Source organism: Pararge aegeria, chromosome 3 (assembly GCF_905163445.1).
Source record: "Pararge aegeria chromosome 3, ilParAegt1.1, whole genome shotgun sequence".
NCBI classification, from domain to species: Eukaryota; Metazoa; Arthropoda; class Insecta; order Lepidoptera; family Nymphalidae; genus Pararge; species Pararge aegeria.
The window spans coordinates 5451411-5475619 of record NC_053182.1 but is presented as its reverse complement, the minus strand read 5'-3'; the positions used below and the strand labels follow the sequence as shown (position 1 = coordinate 5475619).

At 37.0% G+C, this 24209-nt stretch overlaps 3 protein-coding genes across 3 annotated transcripts in view; 2 read left to right on the top strand and 1 right to left on the bottom strand.

Annotated features, from left to right (window-relative positions):
- LOC120636959 (hydrocephalus-inducing protein homolog) overlaps window positions 1-4764 on the top strand; it is a 41073-nt gene extending 36309 nt beyond the window's left edge. Inside the window, 8 exon segments of the mRNA XM_039908537.1 lie at window positions 176-311; window positions 837-989; window positions 1745-1912; window positions 2212-2436; window positions 2956-3177; window positions 3265-3410; window positions 3487-3667; window positions 4630-4764. Of these exon segments, the coding sequence (XP_039764471.1) occupies window positions 176-311; window positions 837-989; window positions 1745-1912; window positions 2212-2436; window positions 2956-3177; window positions 3265-3410; window positions 3487-3667; window positions 4630-4764 (1366 nt within the window).
- A 764-nt stretch (window positions 4765-5528) lies between these two features.
- LOC120637218 (nucleolar complex protein 2 homolog) lies at window positions 5529-9973 on the bottom strand. The gene is made up of 6 exons (XM_039908938.1): window positions 9742-9973; window positions 9443-9663; window positions 8865-9051; window positions 7566-8395; window positions 6502-6717; window positions 5529-6105 (listed from the first exon to the last, which is right to left on the bottom strand). The coding sequence occupies exons 1-6, from the start codon at window positions 9827-9829 to the stop codon at window positions 5566-5568; spliced, it is 2082 nt and encodes a 693-aa protein (XP_039764872.1). The 5' UTR covers window positions 9830-9973; the 3' UTR covers window positions 5529-5565.
- A 269-nt stretch (window positions 9974-10242) lies between these two features.
- Window positions 10243-23441, top strand: LOC120637364 (WD repeat and FYVE domain-containing protein 2). Its single transcript, XM_039909177.1, has 9 exons — window positions 10243-10488; window positions 10746-10926; window positions 11078-11244; window positions 12404-12517; window positions 17574-17699; window positions 18620-18816; window positions 20459-20600; window positions 21344-21452; window positions 22432-23441. Exons 1-9 carry the CDS (start codon window positions 10328-10330, stop codon window positions 22489-22491), a joined length of 1257 nt encoding a protein of 418 aa, XP_039765111.1. The 5' UTR covers window positions 10243-10327; the 3' UTR covers window positions 22492-23441.
- Window positions 23442-24209: the final 768 nt, after the last annotated feature.

Here is a 24209-nt window from a genome sequence, read left to right as displayed (position 1 = left end):
GATTAACGCGCTCTCCTAGGTAAGGAGATGAAACAAAAAAAAAATTCGGGCGATAACACAGAACTTATTGACTGAAAACCCCAATAGATTCCTAACTAACTTTCGCCAGGGAATCGAACTCAGGACCCGAAGTCAAACGTGCTTACATGCTTAGTGTTGCTTCATTTTCTTTCAGTTCTGATGATATGTGGTTCGTTTTATCCGAAATTTCGGGCGGCCCTTTTGAAACTTTGAAGGAGTTCTTTATAGAGGCGAATTCCACTTTTGACATACCGATTCATTTTAAACCTAAAACTATGGGAAAACATGAGGTATTGTATCTCTATAATCTTAATATTCCTCTTGATACATAGTCTAGATCTACAAATCTTGAAGTTGCTGCATGGAAGTATGAGAAACACTTCTATATGTAAAATCAAGACGTAAGATTGTGGGTATCTTAGGTCTTACCAAATATTTTACTGCCTCAAATCACACTTGAGATCGCTATCAAATGTTTTATATCGAATGAAAAAAAACTTCTATACCCAGTAATGATTATAGAATAATTTAATTTTATTATTATACACATACACGTTATTAAAGCTTAAATATACATTTTTGCATACGAAGTTGCTCATACTTACCGCTATACGTAGGGTGAAGTGATCCCGTGAGATGGTGAAATTAAAGAATGCCGGTTTAGAATGTAGTAGGTCTTGGTTAGGCACATATAACTACTAAGTTACCACACATTGATGAAATATTTTAGTAGGTATGTGCCTATCTACGAATGATTCATAATGAGGCCTATTTGAATAAAGGAGCTTTGAGTTTAATACAAAGTTTTGAAACAGAGTCAAGTGTTATTTTCTCCGTTGGGAGAAGCTGCGCTCTTCATTACGCTTGTAGGATCCGCCGCGCAACCCAATCCCAACGGCACCATCAATATCGCGGTGTCCGCTAAGGTGTTCCATACTGAGAATCTGCTCGTTCACAACATTACTGAGGTAAGCTGGACCCTGGATTATTAACCGGTTTATCAGCAGATTATTGGATGCTATTGGATTTAATGACTGAAAATCTAGGAGTGTATTTTGATTTACTTCTGACGTTCATTAATTTCCTTCCCTTAAAATAATTTATTTGTATCATCAATTCATGAATGGCAGGGCACGGGTTCCCTTCAAATTAAGAAGCGTCTAGGCAGTTGACTGAATTCGTATTAGTAAACATCACATGCCTTTGAGAAAATTATGGCGAATTCTCAGGCATGTAGATTTCCTCAAGATGTTTTTCTTTACCTTTCAAGGAAGTGGTATTTTAATTGCTTAAAACGAACTATCTTCGAAAACGGAGGCCTAATCTTTAACCACTTATCTGTGATTCAGTATTGAATTGTTTCATCAAATATCAACGGCCCACTACGGGACACGGGCCTCCTCCCACGATGAAAGTGAGTTAACGCCGTAGGACACCACGCTGTCCCAGTGCGGGTCTTAGGACTCCCCATACCTTTGAGAACCTTATGAAGAACTCTCAGGAATGCAGGTTTCCTCATGATGTTTTCCTTCACCGTTGAAGTGATATTTTAATTGCTGAAAACGCACTTGACTAAATGTTAGAGGTGCCTCCGCTGTGATTCGTACTTGACCCCCGAAAGTCGAAGTCCTACCCACTGGGCTATCACCGCTTCCCCACGTGCAATCACATGCAAAAGGTTGAATTATTTAGCCATTGTTAATTATTATGTCACTATCTTCAGTTTCCAGAGTCGTATATAGTTGTAACAGAAGTCCTTAAAATAATTCCGGATAAATATGAAGGCTACTACGAAATCAACCATCCCGATATAATTAAAGTGTGGGGAGAGGCAGTCGCGACGTGCCGCTGGAAATTTGTGTGTTACGAAGTGGCGGAAATACATACAAGAGTGAGTCTATCATCACACTATCTTAAAGTTCATTATACATTTATATATATATTCTGTGTTATACCGCTGAATGGTAACAAACACACCGCTCGATTGTGTCAGCAATCAATAGTTAATTATGACCAGATGTATGGCTTAATATAAAGCGAAAGTTACAATGTACAAGACGATAGCGCGAGCAGTGGAAAAGGCTGAAATTTCAAGTACGCAATTATCGGACACGCTTCTCCAGGAGGAAATAAGTTCTGTCTGATAGAAAAAAAGGTCGATTAAGGTTTAATTGCGATTTCTTTCTACAGGTGATGTTCATAAATGAAGTTAGTCGCGAATATCAATTCTATATCATGGTGATTCAAGTAACGGCAAGCAAGATTGTGGACACGCTCTCGTTCGTCTCGCGAGCTCGTGAGTCCGTGCAGCGTGAACTGAAGATTAGCAACCCCCTCGCTAAAGAAGCTACGTTTAGCATCAAGTGCGACAAACTCACTTGTATTGAAAGTCTTAAAATAGGCAGAAATTCAGAGGTAGGTACTTGTTAATACTTTTTGTAAAAGTAAGTATCAAAAATACATTTAAAAGAAGCGAGAGTTTTGAGGCGTAGATATAATTAAAGATTTAACCTATATTTAAGCCATAAATGAGACTAGGAAAAAAGAGGACAAAGAGGACAATCCATAATAGGCTGACGAGTTGCTCAGCGGCAGAAATCACATGACAAAGTCTAAGTTGGCAAATCAGTCAGGATGAGATTACAGTTTACCATACTGGATTAAATGACAAAATGGCTATGACTGTCGGAAACGTTTAGTTTAATAGCTGATTTCTTACAGTTATGCCATGGTGCTGCGGCACAGAGGAGTAGTTGACCACAACGAAGCAACATACGCCTAAATTATTATATATATTTTTTTTCTTTTTCTCTGTCCTCTTGTAGTATGTTGTAATTTATTTATTTATTGTGGTTAATAAATATTTTTATATTAAGGTTTTTAGGTTAATAAATATTATTATATTTATTATTATTATTATTATAATAATTTCAGGCTATTCTTGCTATGGTGTACTCACCGCTGGTGGTAGGAGACGTGAAAGATACACTCGAAGTAAGCAACCAACTGGTTGGAACGTACTTCTACAGTGTGAATCTTAAGTGCTTGCCCGCTAAAGTTAAGAAGCTCGAGTTTACGACACCCCTTGGATCCTGTTTACCACTGCGTCTCAGAATACAAAATAATACTGATGCCCGAGCAAGTTTCACAGCAACGGTTAGTACCTAACTATTTGTTGATAATTTTTCGTAATACTAGATGAAATCCTTATAACCGTCAACCGATACCTATTATTTCACTTAGGTCTCGCATCCATCGATTATAACCGAGCAAGAATATAATCTGGGTCCTTATGAGAAAGGAAAATTCCAGGCGTGGTTTGAGCCAACGGAGCTTGGAGTCCAAAACTGTACGGTGTCCTTTAACTCACAAGTGGCTGGAGAATTTGTGTACGTTGTATTTAAAACATAATTATAGTTTATGAACTAACAATAAATTAAATCGATGTTAATTCGCCGCTTACAGTTTCAGCATAAAAGGTACCGCTAAGCAACCGAATCCTCAGGGGCCATTCGAAATAAAACTTGGGGGATCCATCACTATTACTTTTAAAAACGTATTCGTGAATTCGCGAATGTTCAAGATACACATAGATCGTGAAGAATTTTACACCAAGAGTGTATATGAGCCAGTGAGGTCCAAGAAGGTAATTATTCTTAGATTATCTTTGCCAATAGAAGAGTCGGCAATTTCGGTTTTGGTGTCTAAACAGCGCTTTCTGTCGTCGTCCGGACGTGGTAGAGACGATCACGGTTTGGACTAAAACCTAGTCCAAACGCCCACGCAGACCGAAACGTTGACCTAACCACAGGTCCGAGCTTTCGCAGGAAGTACCCTTAAGTCGACGTCCCCGCTTGTCCCCGATGACTTGCGAGCTTTCGCGGTCGCCCCCCTATCGCGTCCCCTAGGTCAGGGGTTCGCAACCTTATTAAGCCAACGGCGCAATTACAAGTTAAGAAATTAGCAACAGCGCTCGCTTCCTAACGTATTCGGTTAAAATAGTGTTAGGCTTTAAAGTAAGGCATATAGGCGCATAAAATAAGACATCCTCATTGTGAAACTAATTAAACCATAATCAATAATAAATTTTAACAAAAAATTAAGAAAAATAGAACTACCCCAACAATGGGATGGCTGATGGTGATCTCCACATAATGTTTCAAAGTGTCGAACAAGCCAAGACACCGCTGTACAAAAAATTGTTTGCCGAGTTTTTTGAAGTAGGTACCTAACAGCAGGAGCGCTTCGCGGTGTACCTCTGTACTTTCTACGGCGCGGCGCCCAGGTTGTGAAGCCCCGCTTTAGGCGTTTATCAGCTGACAGATAAGATCCGTTCAAAACGTTGCTTTTTTGCTTTTTCGGAAGGACACTTGCCGATAACCACCTGAGGGGTTGCTACGGCGTCACCGGGGGAGTGGGGCGAGCGCGAAAGCTCGCCATGAGACGAGCCCCAGGGCTCGACGACATCGGGGGGGAAAGTTCAAAACGTGCAAACTGTTCGACTTAAATACTGCAATACTATTTGGTTTAAATATAGGTATTTTTGTAAAAAAACGTTAACAGTTACTGATGTTGAGTAATATTTATAATATAGATTATTTATTCCAGGATTTGAAAATAGTGGTCTACTTGAACGATTTAGTTAATCGCTCTTCGTTGCCGACCGGCTGCCTTACCATAGAGAACTATGAACCAGCGGAGCCTAAAGTGCACTGGACGTATTTCTTGAAGGGAGTCTTGTGATTTAATGCTTTTTCTTACTAATCTCTTGTTAATATATTAATTTATTGTTAAAAGTGATTTATTCCTGCCAATAAATGTGACTGTACGTGATAAATGAGGGGAGGTTGCAGCTCTTATAAGTAGATATATTATTATGCATGCACACCTCAGCCGATTGATGAAATAGACAAATCTTTACATTTATTTCTTACAAGTCCACCCTAAGGCTACCAGTCCACTGGAGCAGAGCGAGGCAGCCAAACCGAGAAACGGAGAAATATTAACCAATAGGATTGCACAATATCTCCGCTGCTCTTAAGTGAACCAGACACAGTACGCAACTTCGCTCCGCATTAGTCAGTTCTCGGCTCCGCTTCGGTGAACGGGCAGCCTTAAGTGCAATCTCACCCGATGGTTAGTATGATGCAGTTTAATAAGACTGCATCATAACTTACTATAAGGTGGGGACCTCCCACTTAAAAACACTGCGCTTGCCAGAGAGGTCGTTAAAAATTGGAGGCCTGGTTCTTCTACTAAAAGTATCATTGCGTAAGGTATTGGCCTATTTATTAATGAAGTTAGTATACTGTAAACTAAGTTGCAAGACTTACAAGACGCGTGTGAAGAAGCGGGCATGACTTGTAGTAATTAAGGACAGGGTATATTCATCTCTTAAAATATTTATAGCAGTCCAAAGATTATTTCAAACTTAACCCACGCTAACTTTTTGGCGAAAATACGTCTCTTTACACAATGCGTTAGGCAGGTTGTAAAAAGAAAAAGGATTTAATTATATTTTCTTTATTAATCAATTCTCCTTAGTCACCAGTCACTAGCACTGAAATCCTGTACAACATCTCCTTTGTCCGGTATACTGTCTATTTCAGGCATCAGTACCTTTTTCTGTACTTTCTTTTTATTGATCTTCTTTTTAACTTTTTTTGGTGCTGGATCCTCAGTGCCTTCTCCTAATTTAAAGTGATCCCCTTCATCTTCACTATCCGAAGGGAATAAAACTAAGGGACCTTTGTTTTCTGGTTTCTTTATTTTTTCTTCAGAGTCTGCTATTTTCGCTCTCTTGATCATTGGCAACTCACCAGCTATTTCATCGTTCTTAGTTATCTTCTTCCGTTTCTGTATCTTGTTAACCTTGTTCCAGTTCTCAAAGAACGTAAGCAAGGGTGTGCCTTTGACCCTAAGGCTCGCTTCCCATGCCGCTATCATCTTATCTTCGCTGAGACCAAAACTGATTTTAGCTCTCTCCTTCTCAATGAACTTTGAGTTTTCCTCTATCTTCTCTAAAAGCTGCCGCATTTTTTTTGTGTAATTCGATACTGAGCATGATTTGAGGAATTGCTTCATCTGAGAAAAAAAATAAAAAAAATGTATTCTCCATCTATAATGTTTTTATTACACCTGTCGTTTTAGTGGCGGCTTCTTGTGACTTCGGCCGCCTTTCAACTTTTAATAAGTTTTCCATAAAAACCTTAATACTATATTGGGCGTGTACACCACGACCCACTGCGTCACGTCGCCCGCCCGTGTTTTCACTTCGTCTACTCAGCTCTTAAGGTCGGTTACTTGATGCTAAATATTCTAATAGCCTACACTAGTTTGCTATTAAATGCATCAATCCAATTTTCAAATCAAACAGGTAGTTCCAGCGATTAACGCAGAACAAGTGAATAAAAGCTTTATTATTAAAAAAGATTTACAGGCAGGTGTTGTCTTTGAAAATAGAAAAAAAAACTAATTTACCTGAATTACAGCCAATAAGGTTATATCTGGGAACGCGATAGAATGGGATTCATTGGTGGTATATTCTAGAAGTAGACCATAAACTCTCTCAATGACTGAATCTTTGAACCCATTCTCCATTAGCTGAGACTTAGCTAACCTCAGCACACACGAGAAGTCTAATGGTTTCATTGAAACTTTCTTATGCTTTTTGTTGAAATCATACGACGTTAGGACCTGTAAATAATATATTTTTATTTATAATATATATATTATAATATAGAAACATAGCCTAATCCAGCAGAATACTTGGACATGTTTAAGTAAAAAAGACAATAAATTTTTCGTGCTTGAATAGATAGATATATAGAGTGAGTTTTTAAACAAAATAGTGAATATTTATCACTAAACAAATGGTCATAGCTTAGTGGTAAGGGCTCCACTTTCGGGGCATTCAATTTTAAAACAAGGTGCGTATTTCAATTCGAAATTTTTAATGTTATGTTATAAAGCAGTTAAGCTTTTATGGTGAAGAAAAACCATCACGAGGAAACCAGCATGCCTGAGAGTTTTCTATAATGACTTTGAAGTGAAGTTCTAAACCCTTTTCTATCTGTAGGAGACCCATGCCCTGTAGTCACCCAGAAATGGTTTGATGATGAGGATTCAAAGCACATAGCTAAAATATACTAATACTATTAAATAGATATTTCAGCCTGTAGAAAAACCATTGCATATCATCCGGCCCTGCCTTGCACTATTGCTTATGCAAGTTATATCAACTCTTTGATCAATAACATACTAAATGTTCTATCAGTTGACAAAAACTGTACTTGAAATAAGGATGAATGGGGTGCAAAGTTATGTTATATGCGAAAAACGCAATATCTTATTTTAAATAAGGACATATAAAATGTTCTAAGTAACATTGAAATATTTTAATCACTCAACAAAAAATAATCAGATTATGTATGGGATTAGGGAACACTGAGTCTTTAAACTTAGCAAATCTGCTCCTTCCAAACAGACTAAACTACTATTTTGCAAAGAAATAAAATAAAACAATGAATATAATTCATACTCACCTCTACAAGAAACGGCAAGACTGGAATAAATGTATTGGTCTCCTTAGATAGGTTTACAAGAATCTCAACACATTGAAACCTCAGTGGATAATATTGATGCGTGGGCACCAGCTTAATGGTATTTGTTATTACCATTACCAGAGGGTAAAGTAAGGGCTGCAACTGAGGTTTATTAGACGTAGCCGATATCAATTCAGCCCACAAATGTAGAGAATTTATGAATTGCCAATTATAAACTGCTTGTCTATTTTCAATTTTTTGCACAACAATCGCGTTACGCAAATGTATAGCCAATTGCCTTATGTACAGAAAAACATGCTGGTATGATATGTTTAAATCCAATGTGAACATTTCCACTAACGACCGTCTCATGAAATTTATTCCTGGCCAAGTTGAAGGGCTGACAAATTTACAATTCTTCACGTATGTCAAATACATTGCTTTTAGCACCAAATCTAAAAGTGCTGTTTGCTGATTCCGTGTTATTCTTAAAATGCATAGAAATGCAAGAACCCTTACGGTTTCTTCACTGTTACTCCACAAAGATATCAATTTCTTTAATGCTTGCTTTGATATGCTTGTAAAGCAAGCAACATATACAGACATTTGATGCAGATGTTTGAGGAGCACAGTTAAAATATTGTCAGATGTTACACTGCTGAGTAGTTTTAACAAGTCCTTAAGATATGCTAGCAGAGGTCCCTTGATCTTAACATAGTGTTTACATTTCTGTGGGTCCTTCCCAGACTGCTCCATGCCCAAGTACTTTTTAATTGCAGCAGGTAAATATAATACACACATTTGTATTACAGAGTTAAAAATTGATGAACCTAAAACAAACATTTTTGATATCTATTAAGAATTTTCTAAATAATATAAAACTAGTGGACCCGCGACTTCGTGCGCAAATGAGCCAACTTAAAAAAATATTTGTCCCACTTTGATCCCACTCTTGCTAAGCTATGATCATGATTTAATTTGCCATAAATAGATCAATAATTTAACCACATAGGATCAGAATACCCACATATGATTGTTGTTGGTGAAACACACATTGTGGGAGTACTACTTGTCAAGCCCCTGATTCAGTAACATTTTGACTTTGGATGAATTTACAACTTTTGTATTTATAGTATTTTTTATTGTGGCATTTTAATCACTGAAGAAGCAAAGTAATAGGAGGCTATGCTACAACAAATAAACTGTAGTATTAGGTCAAATAGTAGAAACTTATTAGGGAAGCAAATAACACAGCAAAGATGAACACATACACATTTAGAAAAATTAAAACAGTTTTACCTTCAACTTTATATTCCCCTGTGGATGTGCCATCTTCACTGGTGGCTCGCAACATAGCTGCATTGAAAGCCTTTATAACAGTGGTTATTGTTGCTAGCTTAATTTTCCCTTCGCTCTGCAAGTCGGTTTGCCACTGTACTACCATCTTGAGTGTGACCCTGCCTTGCACAGGCTTAGCATTTTCATCCTGTAACAACAATTGTAAAACATAAAACATTTTTTTTTAAACAAATTAAAAAATGGGCTTATGAAAGTTTTTCAAAACTTCATGAAGATCATGAAAGAACAGTTCCCAGGTGATTGTTATGATGATAATTAAACAAATTTGAATGTGATTAAAAATAGTCATTTTTTGCCTGTAATGTATATAAACCATCTTACCTCTTACAGCAAGATATTTTCTCACATTGTTTAGGAGACAATATTTATTTAAAATTATGGGAATGTCTAAGAGGGTTTACATCTATAAGTAAGGTACCCACATGGCTAATTAATATTGTTACCCAATCAACCCTTTTTGAAACTGCACAGAACAGCTAGTTCATATTAAAAGTTAGCATCATATTATAAGCACATACTTCAAAATCACTCTCGTCACTGTCGCCTGTAATAGGGCCGGGCACGTGTAGCTGGTCTCCATCTTCGTCGCCCTTCTCTGAAATATCATCCTCAGAATCCGCCTCAAAGTTCAACAGATTCTCGTCATTTTCTTCGAGGAAATTGTAAAAGTCTGGATCAATCTTTTTCAACTTTTCTAGAGATTTTTTATGACTTTCAGTATTCATTTCATCTTCTGAATCTGAAAATATTGAAAATATTTCAATACACTGTCAAATACGTATGAATTCCGGTAAAAATAATTAAACAATAATCTAACCTGAGTTGTTTTGTGGTTCTTCTTCTTTTCCTGGCTTTTGATGCGGCATTTTAGGTTTTTTAATTTTTGTTTTCTTGACAGACGGCATAATTCTTGATAATGACTAAACTAATGAATTACTACCAGATATCTAACTGCAAATTACAAATAATTTTATTTTATATATTCAAAACAGAACCTCGTGGTACTGTTTCATTCACATGACACATATGAACATTGCCATTGGCATTTGACATCTAGTCGTTTTGACACTGTACGTAAACAATGGTAAACCACAGAGTTCGATTACACAAATAGCCTCGGCGTGGCGTTTATATTTTTTTGTAGCCCATCGTCAGTCCTTAAGCTCCTTTAATAATAAATTTTAAATTGAACAAATCTTTTATTTCATTTTTTTAATCTAAAACAATTCAGATATAAAAATATTCGTGTTTGTAATTTTTAATGCTTCATCGATTAATATAATTGACTATTTTTTTATCAACGAACTACAAACCGGAATGTCAAATTTATTATGACGTTTTCTTTTTCGTTCTCCGAAAGAAGTGACGAATAAAGTGTTTATTTGCCTTTTAAATTGCAAAATATGGCTGCTGAAATTAAACCTGCACCGAGGACCCCAAATGACAGGTTTTCTACAACAAAAAAGCCGGCACTTCTCAATAAATTGGAAGGTTGCACCGACGATGTGAACGCAGCAGTGGTGATCCCTGGCGAAGACGGAGTTATTAGTGTTTGCGATGATAAGTATGTAATTTATCAGCCCTTTATTTAGCCTACTAAACTAATGTATTCTCATCTCCCATTACAAGACATTTAAGATGTATCTGCATATATGTTTTTTGCTAATCATTCTAAAGGTCATTCTGTAAGCAGCTCCTTAAATTTTTATAATATAACGGTAATATTCTACATTCTGGCTATCAATTAGTTTGACTTACAAACTAATTGATAGTTATCTAAATAACTAGTAATAATGTGTCTCATAATTGGTTATTGAACAGGACAGTCCGAGTATGGCTCAAAAGAGATTCTGGACAATACTGGCCGAGTATTTGTCAATATATGCCATCTGGATGTACATCAATGTTCTACACTCCCGAGACAAGGCAACTATTTATAGGACAGGAAAATGGCACCATTTCTGAGTTCACACTAGCCGCAGACTGCAATAGGATAAACCCTGTGAGTACACAAAATTTTTGGTTTTCATACAGTTTAGTGAATAATTCGAAAGTTACTGCACTATTGTATTTTAAAAAAAAGTAGTTGGTATAATTTCTACCTTATCGTCTTCATTTTCTACCTTAACCAACTTTTCATTGTTTTTGTTCAGACAAGGGAATACTTGGCCCACACTGCACGAGTTACAGCAGTGGTGTTTTCATTGAGCTGTGAGTGGGTGTTGTCAGTGAGTCGAGACAAGTTATTCTCTTACCACTGCAGTGAAACTGGAAGGAGAATCGGTGGTTATTCCTTCGAGGCATGGTGCACAGCATTACAGTATCCTTTTTAATAACATTCCAATAGCTATGTCTCTTTCAGTGGACTGAGCAAGATATTAGGCACTGGTCAAAAAATAGTGTTATTTTTAGGGAGGTATGTACATCCAAATCTGTAAATATGGTAATTAAATTACATCCCTTTTAAATTCTTTGTAACGGTTGTTGCAGTTTATTGTAGTAGAACTAGGTGTAAAAATTATGAGTCACTTTCACAGTGATAAGTGCTGTTTCATATTAAGTGGGAGTTCCTAGATCTTGGTTTTTGAAGGTCAGAATAATTACTTTCACTGTCACAGGTAAGTAGGCTGAAATTGTAAAGTAGCAGTCAGCAATACTTGGAATTTTCTTTAACTGAACATCATTCAGATAGTATTAAATTACTAGTGATTATATGCATATTTTTGCATCATGTTATTGGTACCTTCTGTGTTGCTATATGTTATGTTGGCTTGTGATATGGCTTCACCTTGAAATATTACTATTTCTTATACCTGTATATTAACTTGAAGCCAGAGAAGAAATTTATAGTATGTTTGTACTAGTTCCTATGCATATTTTTTGGTTTTTGTTAGGCTAATGCTATAGCGATTTTATTCAGACTATTTAAAAGGTTAAAGTTAGCGTATTTTTATAGGAGTTACAAATTATTTTAAAAACAAAATATGAAACCCTATATAAATAAATTATTATGATTCAAGTTGCTTTTAGAAAACAGCTTGATTATTAATAGTTTTGCTTTGTGTTTACAGTAAAATGTAATTAGTTATGATTTGACTACAGAACCCTACTTGAAGCATGTTTGACACATACTTCATCAGTCTTCTGGCAGGTTAAATAAGATAAAGCGAGCGGTGGCATCGTTTTGTCGTTGATTTTCAATCAACACATGATGATGCACTAAACGCTTTTTATCCACACCTCTTATACCTAAGGTGTGGAATGACCTTTCTTCAACTGTGTTCCCTGCCACATATAACTTTAGTACCTTCAAGGCAAGAGGGAACAGGCATTTCTAGGAATCTCTAAACGGTAGTAAAATATAGACACGCTACATTAAATGACATGAAATTTACATATTACTTGGAATCCAATATGTAAATTTTATATAATTTAAGTAATTTTTTATGTTATAACATTTCCTGAACAGCTCTAATCAGGTTCGATTCACAGTCGAAATACGCATTCGTCGGCGATTACAGCGGGCAGATAACAATGTTAAAGTTAGATAATAACTGTGCAACCCTAGTAACGACGCTAAAGGGACACACTGGGTATGTTATTTTTAATGCACGCAACGTAATTTGCAACCACCTACTGATTTAACCTACTCAACTTTATAATGCCCCACAGCTGGGCAAAGGCCTCTCATAGAGTTAAGGCCTTCCAATCAGGCTTGCAAGCTTTAATGATCAATTGTTATACATATTTGGAAACATTTATGATTAATTATTATTAAGTCTGGTACAAGTTTATTGATAAAATGTTAAAATACAACTTATAACCAAACTAATTAATGTAAAAAGCATCCCGTGGTTTGGTGAAGAATAAGAATGCTGGCTGCATTGCCCCGCTGCCAGCTTGATCCTTTGCGCAAAAAATGAGCCAGCCAGATAGATGAGGCAGCAAACCGCGTGTAGTGTCTTCGCAAAAATGTTATTTACAGTGGTGAGCGCTGTGTGTTTAACTGTGAGTGTGCGTTGGTTCTTTTCCAGGCAGGGGAAATTTGAGAATTTATAATTTCAGAATTTCCTCTGGTCTGACCCGACCAACGTGCCGCCGCCGAGCGATTACACGTTTCGGTACGATGCCACGAATAAACATATATATATTATGACAATAGCGTATGGTTACGTATCAACGCCAATTTTCTAACTACACTGAGAATTCCGCGAACTAAAACGTAGGTAATATCGGTTCAAACATTTTCAAATATGTCCGCTGGGTTCGAACTCGGGACCCTCTACTTATAACCCACACCGCTCACCACTGCGCCAGGGGTAGTCAATCAGGTCGTCAGGAATAAGTTGCGCGGGACAGATGGGCAATGCCAAGTTGCTTTGGTTAAAAAGTGGCACAACAAGAAAAATTCTTGCTGAAGATAGGTTTTCTATAGAACGCCATATTTGACTGTAATATACGACGATATTTATCTGTGACGCTTGCGGTTTTTGTATTATTTCATCTCGTAGTTATTTGGTAATAAATAATGTAGATTGTAGTCTAAGATAAAAACTGAAATGATAGTTAGAACGACACTTCTAATTGCTTACGTCAGTGGTACGAACACCTCATATACATAGCATCGTATGGTGTGTATAAGCATCCCATGCGAGTTATACATATATAGTTAGTAACATTTTGTTACTATTACCTGTACATATAAAATAAAATGTGAATGTGTGAATAAAACCCCTCCTGTTGGGAGAGGTCTTTGGTCCAGCAGTGGACTCTTATAGGCTTTTGATGATGATGATGATGATAAAATAACTAATAAAATTGCCTTAAAACGACTTTATAATGATACAAGTTAAACTTATTTTTGGTAGGTACTATTTTCTAACTTTGAATTACAGCTCTTCGGAGTGTTAATTGTATAAATACACAGTTTTAATGTGCAGCCGTTTAAACAGTTATTTAATTCACATATATGAGTCGTGTTCAAGGTCATTGCTTGTTTATGACGTCAGCACGCGCTATACACAGATAAAGTTCGGCTAATGAACGCCGATACTGATGGGTGTATGTAAACGCTTTGTATGCAAACGACGAAATAATGTACCTATGCATCTTTTATTTACATAGTAGAAAACCATTTCATTCCCGCTGTTTGTACGCTTAGATCTTTGAAACTATGCAACGTATTTGATTGCGGTTTTTAGCAATAGATAGAGTGATTGAAAAGAAAGGTTTATAAAATGCATGTACTCTAGTACATGTATGTACTCTAGTACATGCATTTTATAGCAGAGAAACGCCAAGGTATTCAAAAATGTATAAACCGTTCTGGTTTTCAAAGGTTGGTCCTAGGTATCAGCATTTCGTCCAATCTAAGCTTTGGACAATGCATCGAGTCCAAAGCTAAAACTGCTGGCAAAAAACTTGGCATCCTCAACAAAGTTAAGCGCTACTTCACGCCAGAACAGCTTCTAACCCTGTACCAAGCTCAGGTTCGGTCGTGCATGGAGTACTGCAGCCATTTATGGGATGGCTCTGCCAAGTACCAGCTCGATGCTTTGGATTCGGTGGATCGTCGTGCTAGGAGACTCATTGGCAACGACCTTGTAGTCAGTAGACTTCAAAGCCTTGAACACCGGCGCAAGGTTGCTTGTCTGGCTGTTTTCTACAAGATACATTTCGGAGAGTGTGCTCAGGAGCTATTCGATTTGGTCTAACCATCTCCTTTCTACCATCGAACTGCGAGGCACCGAAAGAATCTGCACCGTTACGTGGTTGAAATACCATCAACACGTACGAAGCGTTTTGCTTCTTCCTTTCTGATCCGCACCGCAAAGGCCTGGAATGCCCTCCCATCTTCCGTCTTCCCTGATACCTATAATCTGGGTACCTTCAAATCAAGAGTGAATAGGCATCTTCTAGGCAAGCGCGCTTCATCTTAGGCTGCATCATCATTTACCATCAGGTGTGATTGCAGTCAAGCACTTGTCTATATACTTTAAAAAAAAAAAAAGGTAGGTACGGGTTGTGAATAGCATACGCATTCTCCGGCCAGTAATAAAAATAAATCAATAATAATGATAGCCTGTAGTTTTGACCAAACATAATAATATTATTGTTAATCACTCCCCACATTACTAGTCTAGCACCTGTGGGAAGCCGGGGCGGGTTACTAGTTACTGACATAAATGACTTAAACTAGGGAAGTATCTACTAAAAGGTATTCCCTTGACTATTCGACGATATTGGGACTCGTTGGCCTAGTTAGCGTGTTTAGCTAGGGATAACGAGGTCCTGAGTTCGAATCCCGGGTCGGGGGAAATAAATTTAGTTATTGTGTTTTTATCGTTAAATAATTTTCAATACCTGGAGTTAGGAAAATGGCGATGGCCCGGGAGCACGTTAAGCCGTCTGTCCCGGTTTTTATCACTTCAAAAATTCAAAATTCAAAATTCATTTATTTCAAGTAGGCCTAATTCAAGCACTTTTGAAACGTCAAGTCTGTCCGTGTGTAGTGACTCTACCACCGGTTCGGAAGGCAGATTCTACCGAGAAGAAGCCGGCAAGAAACTCAGCAGTTGCTCTTTTCCAACATCAAAAATTTACATTTTATATTTTAACATTCATTTTTCTATCTTGTGAGAGATGAAAGCGGAGCCGGATGCTTCCAAGCAACCTTGTCATTAAGAAACTCATCAATTGTATAATAACCTCGCTGTAATAAATGTGTTTTAACACATTCTTTAAACTTATGGATTGGTAGGTCCAAAATTATCTTAGGAATCATATTATAAAAGCGTATACTCAATCCCACAAATGACTTCTGCACCTTTCGCAGACGATATGCAGATGTCACTAATTTATGACCATTTCTTGTAAGTCGACTGTTTATATCCACTTTTTGTTTATAAAGACTAATATGTTGTCTTACAAATACTATATTGTTATAAATGTATTGTGAGGCTACCGTAAGTATACCAATTTCTTTAAATTTTTCACGGAGGGATTCACGTGAGTTAAGTTTATATATTGACCGTACAGCTCTTTTCTGCAATATGAATATAGTTTCAATATCAGCAGCTTTGCCCCATAATAAGATCCCGTAAGACATCACACTATGAAAGTACGCGAAGTAAACAAGTCTTGCTGTTTCTACGTCAGTAATCTGTCTAATTTTCCTGACGGCGTAGGCAGCCGAGCTTAGTTTACCTGCTAGTGTATCTATATGGGTACCCCACTGAAGCTTACAATCCAAGGTCATGCCCAGAAAAACTGTGGGATCTTCCATTTTTAGTGATTCTCCATTTATTATTATATTTTTATTAACTTTCTTTACATTTGGTAAAATAAATTCCACACACTTAGTTTTTTTTTGCATTTAAAAGTAAATTATTGACAGTAAACCAGTGCGACACATGCGACATAGCACGGCTTACATCGTCAGAGTTGTCTCTACCTCTATCAGTTTTAAAAATTAGAGATGTATCATCAGCAAACAGTACAATGTCACAGGTTTCACTGACATGGTGTGGTAGATCATTTATATACACCAAAAATAGAAAGGGACCCAAGATTGAACCCTGTGGGACACCCATTGACGTAGCCGACCCCTGCGACTTAATGTCTTTTATGCAAACCCTTTGTGCAAACACTTACTTGTGATAATAGTTGTTAAAGCCCACTAACCCGCATTGTAACAGCGTGATTGTATTGTGCTCTTAAACAGTCTCTCCTATGAGAGAGGAGGTCTATTTCCAGCAGTAGTATGCTCGGGATGATGAGAATTCCACGATGTATTCTCATAGATGATGTGTTGGACTGAGGCTCCGCAGCTCATTAAATTTGCAAATTGAAATCCGATTTCGGTCTGCATTGGCAATGAAATGCATCAGCCTAATTAAATATTAATGTTTCATTGCTAAAGAGCCGTTCTCTCATGACATACAGAGAGGTATATAATATAGATCATGTGAATCTAAATTCATTATAACTATTATACAGACCTTCTTATTGAGTTCTCATCTATATATATACTACTGTAATACTGAATGCTGAGTTTCTTGCCGGCTACTCTCAGTGAAATCTGCCTTCCGAGCCGGTGGTAAAGTCACTACAAACAGACTGGCTTGACGTTTCGAAAGTGCTTATAAATTAGGCATACTTGAAATAAATGAATTTTGAATTTAGAATTTTGAATAATAAATCAGAGGACCTTGTTTTTTTGTTTGAATACGCTAACCTAGGAACTACCAGTCGGATTCGGAAATCTTTTTGCATTTAATAAGACCAATTCTTTCGGAAGATGTACGCTACCCTATGTATATATATATAATTATGTATATGTATATAATTATTGTAAATATTTTCCCTAAATAATTTTCATCCCTATTCAATTTAAATAGGAATGAAAATTATTTTGGGTAATTTAAATGGCCCCCCAGTAATTTAACCCCTTTAAGGGCCAGCGTGGCGGCCCTTAAAGGGGTTAACCCCTTCTCATTGTGGGAGCAGACCCGTGTCCTGTAATGGCTTGTTATGATGATGATACATGTTTCAGGATTTACAAAATCGCAACCCCAAAAGTGGACCCGAAAATGAATTGCGAACGATGATTATCAGGTTCTTTAATATTGTTAACCTTTGTGTTTCTAGCTCAGTGAGAGTTTTAAATTGGGCCCCCATTCCACAATTGCTGTTCAGCGGTTCGTTCGACCAAACTATTATAGTTTGGGACATCGGCGGGCAAAAAGGCACTGCGTACGAACTTCAAGGTCATAGGTAAGAAGATTTTTTAGTTTGAACAAAAGTCTCTAAAAAGTGATCAATGCTGAAGTCTATGATTTTTTTACATCTAACATTAATTCATAATGATACAGGAAATTATCCTAAAAGATACTTACTTCAGATATATACGTGTAAATGAAAAGCGAATTACTGGAGAGGCTTTAGAGATATATTATATGCAGTCTCTTAGACTTGTATGTGTTATATGTGTAACCGAAACGCTAATAGTTTTTGGGTAAACCATTGTCATAGATCTTACTGAAAGAAATCAGATACAGCCCTAACATCACACAGCAAAAGTATAATCAAGCGATTCCTGTCACTTCATTAGGTTCGCGTCGCGTAGCGTAGGTACTATGAGCGTGACGGTCTTTTATCTTCAATTGGGTTGTCATAAGTAAATACTTGGAATGTTTTGAATTAGTTTGTATGGAAAAATAAATATGCTTCTTTTGATTTAATATTTTCACCCTTCAACAGTATGTCGTAGTTCTGTTACACGTTGTATATTCATACAATAAACCAGCCAAGTGCCAAGTCTTCGAACAGTGTGTTGCCAGTGATGACTTACTATGCGCCTCATAAGAAAGTTGAAGCTTTTAGACATATAATATTTTACCATTAATGTTAGGTGATGGTGATAACTACATTTGTTCACTTAAAACTAAAGCTAGGAGAGTTCCAAACGCGCTCTGGTCTAAGAAGAGCCCACAACAAACTTAGAGAGTAGGTCCATCGGTAAACGGCTTTGGTCTACCCCCAACGAGGTGGGCACACGAGTTCCAGCGAGTCGTTAGCCCAGGGTCGCGGATTTTGCAACTCTCTACAAAATACCTTTTTCAATCGGTTGAAGTGATGATAAATGATAATGATGATGGTGCTATTGACTTTGGGATCACTGTCCTTATTCGCAGTAACAAGGTGACGGGCCTGTGGTATGTGGGCGGTTGTCAAAGACTGGTATCGTGCGGTGAGGACGGCGCCTTAGGGGTGTGGGAGATGGGGGTGCAACGACGCGAAACGCCCGCGTGGCGCGAGTCCGACCTGTGCCAGCTGTGCCGCGCGCCCTTCATATGGAACGTCCGCGCTATGATGGAGAAGAAACAGCTTGGTGAGTGAACAAACGGGAAGAATTTCCCGAAAGAATCGTACCTACATTCAGTCAGTTTTGAGACATCTATGCCCGATTTTAGACAACTCATATAACCTAAGTTGTCTATGATTCGTGTCACCGGGTGTGGTATTTTTTGTTTTTGTTATCTTATTTAAGGTTATTAAAAAAAAAAAAAACGAATTTATATTTTTCTTAAGTGTAAATTTTTGAGTTCCCTAAACATTGCGCAGAGCCGAATCGGTGTCGTAACTTTAGATGGCGCCCACCGTCGTTAATTATATATAATAAGAATATTTTATCTAAGCATCACCCAAATCTTTAGACATCTGATCCCTTTCCTAGGTTTAGTGAAAACGTGCATTAGGGACTTACAAATAAATGTGATTTTTCACTTTTGGTTTAATTACATCCGATTGTAACGTTAGCAAGTGAGTTCTTCGCCCAAATAATACACAGGTTCCGCGTTTTACATTTTATTTATTCATCTATTCATACTAGTCCAGTCATTTAAGCTTAAATTAGGTAAGAATCTCGGAATTCGAGATACCCAGCTGTAAGTCTGTAAATACTTGTATATTGACACCCTAAAAGTTGTCTCAAAACCTATAATATATCTCGAATTCCGAGGTGAACTTACTATAATGACTGGACTATACTTACATAGAATATAGTTTGTTGGCGCCCTTAAGCCTTTTCGATTTGTCCGGGTACTGCACACTGCTCTTAAATAACATATTAGGAATTTTAAGTTATCTTAGCATCTTTCACAACTAAAGATCACGATGCCCTGGCCTATAAATAGAGCAACATTTCGCGGGGCATGCAAGGAACACGTCCTATTGTCACCCTGTTCCAACCTGAGGCGGAGGGGTTAGGCTTCACGTGCGTGTACTCACATCAGGTACCACAGCCGGAACACAGCAATGCCTCGCGGCTGGCTCAAGCATGGCGATAGTACTTCTCCGGACTAGCTGTAGCAAAAAGATCTACTACTCCTAAAAAAATAATCTGTTAATCCGTGGGGACCTTGAATTGTTGCTATTGGATTTAAGCATACCGAATAATAACTCAAAACTTAACTATAAGTACTTATGCATGGCGACAGTACTTCTCCGGAGGAGCTCTGTCACAAAAAGCTCTACTACTACAAAAATAATCTGTTAATCCGTGGGGGTCTTGAAGTGTTGCTCTTGGATTTTAGCATACCGAATAGTAACTCAAAACTTAACTATACTTACGCATGGCGAGAGTACTTCTCCGGACGAGCTCTGTCACAAAAAGCTCGACTCCTACAAAAATAATCTGTTAATCTGTGGGGACCTTGAATTGTTGCTATTGGATTTTAGCATACCGAAAAGTAACTCAAAACTTAACTATACGTTAGGATGCTCCGATGTCTGAGCGAAACGTGCGTAGAGAGTCCATTTTGGAAGATCTTTTTGGCGTGGAGTATAAAGATTGAAGAAACTATAAATTAAACAACACAGATTCTCCTGCTTTTTGCGGAGATTTTCATAAAATATCATGGGATCCCATAAAGTAACGCTTGTTTCTATGCAATATATAAAGTTTGAAGAAATTATAAATTCTGCTACTTCTACCGAACGTATGAATTCAGCTAAAGATTCGGTATCCTTAGGTCTTCGCCAACACCACTGCCGTTGGTGCGGCGCAGCGGTGTGCGGTGCGTGCTCGCCACACCGGCTACCGTTGCCGGTTATGGGCTTCGAATTCCCACAGAGAGTGTGCGCTGCCTGCTACGACACCTTACGCCATGAGCCGTGAGTATTCTTTTTTTGAGACTAGCTTTCGCCCGCGGTTATTGCTGGTTTTTACAAATCCCGTGGGCTGTATTCCTGGGATAAAAAGTAGCTATATATATGTTGCACTTACAAATAACTGTATGATAAAAATCCAGCTGATTGGTTGCTTAGTTAAGGCGTGAAGGAAGGTAAAAACTACAGGGCACGGTTCTCCTCCTAAAATGAGAAGGGGTCTAGGCCGTAGTCCACCACGCTGGCAAAGTGCGGATTGGTGGACTCCTCGCGCCATTGTTCACATTCACTGTTCTCTCAGTCATGAAGTTTTCCTAACGATTTTTTACGCGAGTTATATTTAGTTAAATTAAATGCGCATAACTTAGAAAAGTTACAGGTTCGTGCTGGGATTCGAACTTGGCCCCCCGAAGTTGAAGTTGAAGTCCTACCCAATGCGCTATCAGTCTATCTAGTATCATTCTGATATATTATGGGTTATTACTATAATCAACTGGAAAATGTTTGTGTGATGAGCATGTTTTTTTTCTGGTTTATCTTTATGTTATTAGTATTTAATATTTATGTATATTATTCATAAAAATATTCATCAGTGCCCATAACACAAGCTACGGTTACTTTGGTGCTAGATGGCGATGTGTGTATTGTCGAAGTATATTTCTTTTTTAAACAGCCTAGTAATGGACCGGTACATATCTCCTCTGGCTGATGATGGGTTGATATTGATGACTTGATGATTTGTCTTACAGCCGTGAGTCCCTAGCGTCATTCCACGATATGAAACACGCGGTTGGGTCGCTCTTCGTCGACGAGGCGACAGGACGTATGTGCACGGCGGGCAAAGATCGAGTCATCAAGGTAAATAATTGTTTTATCTTTGTAAATTTTCCATATTAATTATTATTATTATTATTATATATGTTGAGTATGATTTTTATTAGAATACATTAATTATGGGTAATTTAATGTATGTTTATGTCTTATTTGTATTTATTTATATATATATGTATATATATCATAGTTATATATTTGTATAATTTTTAAATCTTATTGATTTACCACCTACCTCTTTTCTATGTTTTACCTTTTACACCTTTGGTTTTCTGGAAGAAATCGCTATGTAGCGATAAGGCTACCAAATTGTACTCTCTTGCTCTATGTTTATATCTTTGTAACTACTTTTTTTCTTTGGTGTACAATTAAAGTGTATTCATTCATTTATTCATAAATAATTTATACTAAATTAACTACAAATCGAAGAGTCTAATAATGAGGAGGTTATTATTATTATTATATTAATCTACAACGTGTAACAGAATTTCGAAATAATATGAAGGATGCATAAGTATATTCCATAAGGAATCAAAAAATATATATATATTAAATCAATCCATTTTTCCATACAAACTTATTCAAAACATTCTATGTACATATGACAACCCTGTTGAACATAAAAGACCGACACGCCCATAGTACCTAGGCTACGCGGCGCGTACCTAATAAAGTTATAGGAGTCACATGATTTTTATTAAAAAAAAAACTACGGCAGTGGTTCCCTCTAAAGCTATTAGGTTTTTGGTTTCACAGATAAGTCTCAGAGACAGTACATAATGCACGTCTAAAGCCTGAGAAGTATTGAAGTATTATTTCGGTTTTCTTTTACACGTTGTATATTTATTTAAAAAGACATGTAGCATTTTATCTTAAATGAAATTCGAATTCCATATTTCACCACGCCCTATTACTTGAACTTATTTGTGTGTTAGTGAAATAAATAAGTTAAAATAACTAACGATTGGCAGCTTTTGATCTAATCGAATCATATAATTTAATCTAGGTATGGGACATCAGCATGCTTCTTGCGCCTGCGCCGGTACCGGGCACCAGTGAACAGTAGCTGCGATTAACGACGTTATCAAGACTAAATTAAGTCGAGATTCCTCTAACTACTTTGTGTTAACACGAATCTGTCCGTCAACGATTAATCTATACTGAATGTCTATTCTGTGTTTAAAAATCGAAAAAAAGGAAGATTATATGATAGATGTACGGAAAAAAATTATTTATTTTTAAGTTAAAAGATTTATTTTTATTATTATTTAGTGCAAGTAATCTTTGCAGGCAACTTTTTAAAATGAATATTATAATAAAAAAATATACTTTGTCAATGTTTTAAAAGCTTTATTAGGTTTGTTTCTATTTGCTAAAACTAAACTAATATTCGTCTAACGCATAAGTTTCTTTCACATCGAATATATTGCTTGAGCAGTTTACTCGCTGGTTCCGAAGAGTGCCCTATAAATATGCTGCTGCTGTCCGTCTGTTCGTCAGTACGTCTATTTATCAGCGGACTGAACCGGATGAACCGTAATAGGTACACTATTAACATTTTCATAGAGTGTGTACTTCTATTGCCGCTATAACAATGCAAAAAAAAACTTTGTCCGTCAACCGGTGTAGGCACAGGTTGACGGACGGACGCTTTTGACCGGAACACAACAATGCCGCTTGGCGGCAGAAATAAGCATAGCGGAAGCACTTCACCGGACGAGCTCCGTTATATAGAGTAAACGCTAGAGTATATATTGCATATACTCATATTATTATATTGCATACCCGTACAGAGAGTATAACTCGCACTTCACACTCGCCGGGTTTTTTCTGTATTCCGTGATACGAAAAAAAGTACACCTGCTTTTTGCGAGATAACGAGACTTAGGATAAAATTATTATGCTATTTTATCCTAAGTCTCGTAAGACTCGTCCTTATTTTTAGCCTTTCATAAGCTTATTTTCATAAATTACTAAATATCCCTAACGGACGAAGTCGCGTGCTTTAGTTATACATAAAAGTCAATATTAGTTTAGTATTAGAATTATTATATTCGTATTTAAATGAAATGATCTTTATTTATGTAAGAAATTGATTATTGGAATAAATAAACATTTTTTGTTAAAACGAATTATTGTTTAGGCTTGATAACAAAGTGCATGTTAATCTAATCGAAAACCATTTCCATTTATTTCGCCTTATTGAATGTCATGTAATGTATGTATAGTCCATTTATTTTTATCTGTCATAGTGAAAACTATCTTTCAAAGACTTTCAAGTTCATGGTATAACAAGATAGATTTTTTTTAACTAAACAAATCTGTCTCCTGTAATAACCGCTAAACTTGACAAAAAGTATAGCGTTGAGAGCACGAATACGTATACCTAAGATCCAGTTAGGTATCCAATTTCGAGGTGAACTGCCGAATCAAACTGGATGGGCAGCGTTCGGGAAACTCCACGGACTTTTCCGAACGCTGCCCATCCGAGTTTGATTGAATGAAGAGATGTCACGACATCTCTTCTTCTAAAACTAGAAAATAGATTGTTTTCATTATAAGACAGTAACGAAAAAATGGACTATAATGTTAAAGTTTTTCATAATTATATTTGTCACTGTTTACATTCATATAATGTATTGTTAATGGTCCAACGAATGTTTTTGGTAACATTTAGTTTTTTCTTTCATATTAAAGTAAGACTGAATCCTTTCAAGATAATAATTTATAAAGAGGTCTTGGAAACTTAGATGTGTGTAACTTAATAGTGTAGATGTTACAGTA

Bases quoted from the DNA above. Each gene is read 5' to 3' on its own strand.
- LOC120637218 (XM_039908938.1), bottom strand. From the start codon at position 9,829: ATGCCGTCTGTCAAGAAAACAAAAATTAAAAAACCTAAAATGCCGCAT. The intron at 9,052-9,442 runs GTATGTGCTTAT...TTGTTGTTACAG, and splicing joins GTGACGAGAGTGATTTTGAA to GATGAAAATGCTAAGCCTGT. The intron at 6,718-7,565 runs GTGAGTATGAAT...TATTATTTACAG, and splicing joins TCTTGCCGTTTCTTGTAGAG to GTCCTAACGTCGTATGATTT.
- LOC120637364 (XM_039909177.1), top strand. From the start codon at position 10,328: ATGGCTGCTGAAATTAAACCTGCACCGAGGACCCCAAATGACAGGTTT. The intron at 12,518-17,573 runs GTATGTTATTTT...TTGTGTTTCTAG, and splicing joins ACGCTAAAGGGACACACTGG to CTCAGTGAGAGTTTTAAATT. The intron at 18,817-20,458 runs GTGAGTGAACAA...CGGTATCCTTAG, and splicing joins GATGGAGAAGAAACAGCTTG to GTCTTCGCCAACACCACTGC.